General features: G+C 41.7%; 2 protein-coding genes across 4 annotated transcripts in view; one reads left to right on the top strand and one right to left on the bottom strand.

The window, feature by feature from the left end:
* Window positions 1–59: 59 nt before the first annotated feature.
* Window positions 60–6050, bottom strand: LOC138967082 (solute carrier family 66 member 3-like). 2 transcript variants are annotated; one of them, XM_070339562.1, is made up of 6 exons: window positions 5863–6050; window positions 4785–4867; window positions 3848–3920; window positions 3463–3529; window positions 1094–1214; window positions 60–543 (listed from the first exon to the last, which is right to left on the bottom strand). In XM_070339562.1, exons 1-6 carry the CDS (start codon window positions 6024–6026, stop codon window positions 410–412), a joined length of 642 nt encoding a protein of 213 aa, XP_070195663.1. In that variant the 5' UTR covers window positions 6027–6050; the 3' UTR covers window positions 60–409. The 2 variants fall into 2 exon arrangements, with proteins under 2 accessions (XP_070195663.1, XP_070195664.1); XM_070339563.1 differs by lacking the exon at window positions 5863–6050 and adding an exon at window positions 5772–5860.
* A 521-nt stretch (window positions 6051–6571) lies between these two features.
* Window positions 6572–7305, top strand: part of LOC138967081 (tetratricopeptide repeat protein 39B-like) — a 37170-nt gene continuing 36436 nt past the window's right edge. For both annotated transcript variants that reach the window (XM_070339560.1, XM_070339561.1), the window contains exon 1: window positions 6572–6873. In XM_070339560.1, coding sequence (XP_070195661.1) covers window positions 6817–6873 — 57 coding nt within the window. In that variant the 5' untranslated portion in view covers window positions 6572–6816. The remainder of the gene's footprint in view (window positions 6874–7305) is intronic.

The following is a 7305-nucleotide window of genomic DNA, read 5'->3' as shown; positions in this document are numbered from 1 at the left end:
TCTCCCTCTTGCACTGTCAAACGCACACATGAAAATGAATGAAACCATTTACACCATAATCAAATACCTTTTTGTTCTCCTCATATTTTTTAAGTACATTAACAATAAAAACAGCTAAATAGTATTTAATTGAGCACCTAAAATGGTCATGCATGTGAAACCCCATTCGTGAAAAAACATGAGTGTTTAAGGGAGTAAACTCAGCTCATGAACGCAGAAGAGGAAGAAGAAATTTAGCACCTCAGAATGGCCCTATGCTCCACAGGGAGTCTACAGGAATAAGTCAAAGTAAGTCAAGTCAGAATGACCTTTTTAACAACATATCATTAATACATTAATACATGTATTACTAAAGCAGTATCTCATAACTGCCTGACGGTGGGAGCACATGTTCACAGCAAGAACAGAACTAATCGCCTTTTGTCTTCCTGGACTGGTAGAAAACGACGAGCGTTGTCATCACAGAGTTTAATACAAAACTGATGGAAAAAGTGGTGAGCACAGCCATGTCTCCTGTCTGTACCACTGTGGTTATACTGCGAGCTGAAACAGTGAAAGCAACATTTTTAAAAACCAATGAAAATACGAATAACCAAAGGGAAGTAATCGCTCTATATAAATACGACATGTGTAATGGAGTAAACGGGTGTTATAAGGAACCTTTCTCTTGGCACCTGAGAGAATAACAAGTATTGAAATGAACAAGCGACTTTCATCCTCTCGCCTACTCCATTACACATGTCGTATGCATATAAAGCGATTACTTCCCTTTGGTTATTTGATCTTTAAACAATGCTCTGCCTCATTTCGTTTACGTTTCTCAATGAAAATACAATTAAACCTTCTTCCTTTTCTTATCTAGGTCACCGCCAATCTCCAGTTACATTTACCTGAGATTTCTGATCAAATCTTTAAAACTGAAGCCCATTAATTTAAAGCAACCACTACAATCCACTTTTTGTCCATGCACATAGATTGAATCGTGACTGATTTGGCCCTGCATATCGATTCTTCCCAGGAATATAGATACCCCCAAAAGATGTCCTTTTCACTGAAAAAAATGTAACTAAAATATATATAAATGTTTCATTACCAAGAGTGCTGTAGGTTGCCAATCCCCAAGTAGTTGCACTGAGAGTACCCGCATCTTTGGAGCGTAACAGGGTCGCAATCTGTAGAAGCTTGCTGCTCATCGAAATAGGTGTAACAAGACTCTGAAACATTTTGCAGTCATAAAGAATAGTTTGATTGTCCTTTTCGAATGTTGCGATACTACCAGTCAATTTTATGCCTGCGACAGGAGAAATCAAACCTTTTTGGTGGGTGCATGTTGAACTACATTTATTCTGACTAATATCTTAGAAAACTGCAACACAGTACAGTACTCCTCGGATAAGGTGACCCCCCTTGGGACCAAAAAAATTCGTCATCTTATCCGAGGGACACGTTAACCGATCCTCGGATAAGATCAATTTCAGTAGAAAAAAATGATCTTATCCGAGGAGATCAGAGTTTAGTTTGAGGCCCCATAAAAGACTTCCCGTCAATTGAAAGTCAATGACGTAATAATGGGCAGATCCAGAGAGAGACACACACTGACATACATACTGACACTGACACAGAGACCATCAGCTGCATTAGAGAGAGAGAGAGAGAGAGAGAGAGAGAGAGAGAGAGAGAGAGAGAGAGAGAGAGAGAGAGAGAGAGAGAGAGAGAGAGAGAGGAGGTGAGGTAAGACAGACAGACAGAGATAGAAAGAGAGGAGAGACACAGACAAACTGATCATGACAGACAGAGATAAAGAGAGCAGACGGAGAGAGAGACATAGAGTTAAAAAGAGGGAGATCGAGAGAGAGAGTAGGGGGGGGGGGGGGGGAAATTGAAAGGAAGAGAGAGAGAGAGAGAGAGAGAGAGAGAGAGAGATTGGAGGCTGAGAGAGAGAAAGAGACATGATAGAAGAGAGAGAGATGGCCAGAGGGGCAAAGATAGAGAGAGAGAGGAGAGGGGTAGGAGACTGTGAGAGAGAGACAGACAGACAGAAACAGAGACCATGAGAGAAGAGAGAGAGGGGGAACGAGAGAGAGAGAGAGAGAGAGAGAGAGAGAGAGAGAGAGAGAGAGAGAGAGAGAGAGAGAGAGCTTCCAAATATCTCAAATCTTCAACAATGTCTTTTATTTTGGCCTAAAATTGGCACTACTCAAATATCGCTTGTGGCATGCATTACAACATGAGGTCAATTCTAGCCTCATGCCTCTGCAGAAGGGGAGCGGACACTGCAGTTACATCTGTCATCATCCACGGGTCTCACTCAGAACTCTGTCAAAGTGGTTTCCGTTGGCAATTTGATTGGTTCAGCGACTTTTTTGAACTATTTTCCAAGTTTTATTTGCGAAAGATTTCCTCATCCTTCTCTTTGGGGTAAAATAATCGGGCCAAATAATCTGCTGACGTTTACATTTCTGCGTCATATGGAGAAAAACAAAACTCTGTCAAGGCCGCAAAATTGGGAGATTTTTTTCCGTTTCAGTTTCGCTTGATCTTAAAGCGGTGGTCTACTGCATTTAGAGACCAGAACGGGGATCACCTAAAAAGAGGTGTTCCCGTATCCGAGGTCACGCTAAGCGAGGTTTTCTTAGTCATACAAAGAAGGCTTTAGGTCGGGACCAACACCCTGATTGATGTTATCAGAGGTGTGACCTTAAACGGTAGTGACGTTAACCAGGGAGTACTGTATTTTCAAATACTAAAGGAATGGATTATAGAACAATCCCGTCGATCAAAGCTAGGTGCTAACATTTTCACTACGGATCATTCAAAATTAAAGTTAAGTTATTGACACTATTCTTGTGTTTCTTTGTGGGATCGCTTTTATGTGTACTGATCTGAAGTCAATCCCTATACTGTACTGGTCACACTGATGTTATACATTTATCTAGCTACTGCTCTGCAAACACTGTTTAGCTTCATTTTTCATTTCATTTTCATTTTCATTACTTTATTGTCCCATCGCTGGGAAATTCGGGTCGCTTCCTCCCAGTGGAAAGCTAGCAGCAACGGAGTCGCGCTACCCAGGTGTCTGCGTGTTTAGGTGTAATCAGCCACCTGCTCTTATAGCAGAATGACCAAGGTCTTTTACGTGCCATTGTGATGACACGGGGCTGGGACATGGCTTCCGTCTCTGGGTCTGCACATAAAGTTGACCCGTGTCCGTCCCGGCCCGAATTCGAACCTGCGACCTTCCAATCACAAGTCCAGTGCTCTGCCAACTGAGCTACCGGGCCCCCATCAGGGTCAGACAGAACAAAATGCACAACCAAAACCATCTCGCTCAATAGACGCATGATAATTCTGGCTTAATGTAGTTACTGGTGATGAAAAAAAAATGTAGGTGGTCTAAGCAGTTGTGATTTCAACACTAAAAGGGACAAATAAATTTACTGTGTGTTCACCCTCCGTACTTACAATGCAAGTTGTCAAAACTGCATCCGGAACCAGCCGAAAAGCAAGTGCATAACACACAAAAAGGTATCTGGAAGTTTGTTAAGGTTAAAATGATCCTGCAAGTACATGTACAGAAACTATCATGGCCTGTAGAATCAGTTGTTACAATTTCACCCCGGAACACATCTGAAAAAAGTGTTTCTGTAAAGCCCTTCTTATCAGCAAAATGAAAGTCATAACTTTGATTAATTGCTCATCAGGTTAAAACCTCTAATTTCAAAGAGAAGCATACTTAACTACTTCAAAATTGACCATTTTGTCAAGTTTACATCTGAGAATGAACTTCTTTGCAACATTGACTTATACTTAGCAAAACTAATACTACTTGAGAATATCAAAAGGATACATTCCAAAAACTGGTAAGGCGCCAACTGACAATCTTCCCATAAAGTGAAGGACCAGTGCCAGTAAAATCACATCTGATGACAAAAAATGTGACATAAACTTACAGGGACACACAGAGGGATACATTTATTATATATATTAATATATACATATCACTCTCACACACACAGGGCGGCCCGATTTGTCACCCAAAACTACAGGGACCGCATCCTGGGCTGTGTTACCAAGATGCTGAGCGACCTTTGTCTCCCAACCCTCCAGGCTACCGAAAAGAGACGTATCAAACCGACACAACGATACCAAGACTACCAGACCAAGAACATTGTGACCAAACTGGCAAGAAACAACAGCCAGAGTTATGTTCCAACAATAGCTCAAACCGCCCAGTATGAGTTCTTCTTCCCAAGAACAACAGCTGACTGGAACAACCTGGAAAAAGAGACTGCCAAGAAAACATCAGTCGACAATTTTCGTGCTGCCTTATTAGAAGGCAGTACGAACCCTAATTAGTGCTCTCCCCAGTTCCGCCGGTACTAAGCCAAAGTTTTGGATTCTGCCAGTGTTACCCATGCAGATGCAGATACACATGCGCACACACACACACACACACCAAGGCGCACACATGTACATGACACACACATACATAGTACACACATGCATATGCACACACACACAGAGACACTCTTAGGCATGCCCTCAAAGGATGAAGTTATCACACACCATTAAGGTGAAGGGTAGCTTAATTATTGCATGTGTACACACATGCTTGCACATACACATGTGCACCGCCCCCCCCCCCCCCCCCCCCCCTCCACACACACTAATTTTCTTTCTTTATTTGGTGTTGAACGTCGTTTTCAACCACGAAGGTTATATCGCGACGACACACACTAATTGTTCAGATAAGCACACTATTGAATCTAAAGAAGTCCATGTACCTTGTGGTACAAGGAAACAATACTCCAGGTAAGTTGACAAAGGGTAGCTCTTTGCACATTGGTAGGTCAGCAGGATGGTGTACCTGAAACAATAGCAAGATCTAGATCAGCACTTTTCAGGACGTGCACAGGTACGTGCACAGGTACGTGTACGGGAAATGTCATCAAATCTAGTTTTTACGTCACGCGTTTGCCAAGATCTGCAGTCTTGGTGGGAGCAAAACAACGTATACATTTGGAACATTGGAGAAAAAAGTGAGTCACAAGTGACGCAATATCTACACGTACGTACACGTACAGGTCTTTGCTACACGTTCGACCATCTAGACAACTGTAATGTGTGATTGATTACAAGGGCATGTCCTAGCTCCTACCTACAGCAGACTACACATGTAGAAACACAAGAAAGCAACTGCCACCCACTTCGAGGTTTAATATTAATCTTAAAAAAATTAAAAACATTAATGGATGAACAAAAATCTGTACATTGCATGTTGGAAAACGGGCTGCATCTTTTTATTTTTCCCTGGTATTATTCAGGTGTTTTTAAGTTTGTTTGTTAGGCTTTTGTGATCTTACACGATTGTGTAACAATTAAAGTGAAAGATAAGAAATAACTTATATATCAAAAGTCTGGGCGATAAAGTTTTGCAGGGGATTTGTAGAAGGTGTAACTGTAACTGTCAGAGAGAATCACGCTTTATTTGATTTTGTTTTGTTATTGCAGTAGTAGAAGGGGTTTTAATCGACAAAAAGCGTAATCCTAGGACACGAGACCGATGAATGTGATCTGTTTAACTACAGGAAATGCACCCGGGTGCAGGAAAAACGCCCACAGAAAACGCATCCGCTTTTGATCAACTTTGACCCCTTCTGCAGTCGATGAAGCAAATTTCTAAGTCAAAATTCCATTTTTCATCACGACTACATGAGTTCGATTAGCAGTACTTTGGAGAGGAAGGGGATAGTCAGTAATATGGAGTTTACGTAAGATAAACAAGGCCGGCTGACGTCCAGCATATGTTGATAAAGTCCGTGATACATGTCAAAGTCCACCGCATTTGTGAAGACAACTGACCCGCAGAGTTCCAAGAGAACGCTGTTTGTGCTCAGGCCTTTGCTGCTTTTCTTTTTGAATACTGACAAAATCTGGGGCACTTTTAGAACTAAGCAGGCAATAAATACAGTGGCGCTGAGAAAATTGCACAGTGTGTACAGCATACTGTTAGTAGCAGACGCCATGATGGTCAGAATTCAACTCAACTCTGCCCCCATTTGAGACGAGGTTATGACCGGTTTAAACTGCAATAGTATGTCTGTACTGATTCTGGTATGAGTAAATTGTTGTCCGCTATTTAGCTTGTTGACTATTGTGGCAGTTATAAAGGTGATCTTACAGTGATATGATACAACATGTGGCACAAAATACAGTTCACTCGTAGCACAACTTTGCTGATTTGGGCGACTGCAAACTATTTTATCCAAATACGTACACCAAGTCGGAATTCAAGATAACCCGTCTAGTTATTCTGATTTTGGTCAGCGGCAGTTCGTCTGCTGGAGCGGAAATGAAGCTCGTTTGTTAAAAGAGTCAAATAATGTCATTTAATCTTTTAAATATGTTTTGATGTTTTGTTAAATGTGACATACATTTGTAAAATTTTGTCCATAAAAATAGATGAATATTTAAAACTAAGACCACATAATCATTCTTATGAATAATTATGCATTCGCTTTGATAGCAGTTGGCAAAACAGTGCTTTTACTTTGGTTTGAGGCTAGTTGGTTAGTTAACTAGTAACCAGAGAGAGAGAGCTTGATTGTGGCTGGGAACATCAACTGAAACTCGCCAGACCAGCTGCATGGCAGTGCATCTGAAGGGCTGAAAGCGCACGAGTGCTTTGTCGTACCGCAATTGTAGTTTTTCAGCATATCCATGGCTTGGAAGAGAGTGTAACGACCGCACCGACACGTTCCTGCATACAGCCGCTTGCTTACAAGTGCAAACGGTGCCACTGAACCAGCAGACAGCATGGCTGCGAAAGTGATGGCTACTTCAACCACAGGCGACAGTGACAACGAACAGGAGGTAAATAATTAATTGTAATCATATAATAAAAGTACATGGTTTCCCACTTTTTTTTTGCTCTTTGGCAATCTTAATGTTGGCACCATAGTATAATTATTTACAATGCATGCGTTCTAGTCTGTTTCCATGGCTATTTCTGGACAACATGAACTGGAAAAACAACTAACGGATCGCTGTTTACTTTAGTGTTACGGTACCATTACACATTGCTGATGAATACCAAGTGATACTAATTAAGTAGAAGTGCAATGCCTGTGCCACAGTCGTCAACAAACCAAGCTAGGCACTGCATACCCCCAGCATAGGACAAATCGGCCATCCCTCCCTCTCTCACAGACACACCCCAAGTCCCCCCACCACTCAAATGCACACACGCGCAACACACACACACATAAACACACACACACACACACACACACACACACACACACA

Source organism: Littorina saxatilis, linkage group LG5, assembly GCF_037325665.1.
Source record: "Littorina saxatilis isolate snail1 linkage group LG5, US_GU_Lsax_2.0, whole genome shotgun sequence".
Lineage (NCBI taxonomy): Eukaryota > Metazoa > Mollusca > Gastropoda > Littorinimorpha > Littorinidae > Littorina > Littorina saxatilis.
Note: the sequence above shows the minus strand (reverse complement) of the source record. Positions and strands in the feature narration are given on the sequence as shown.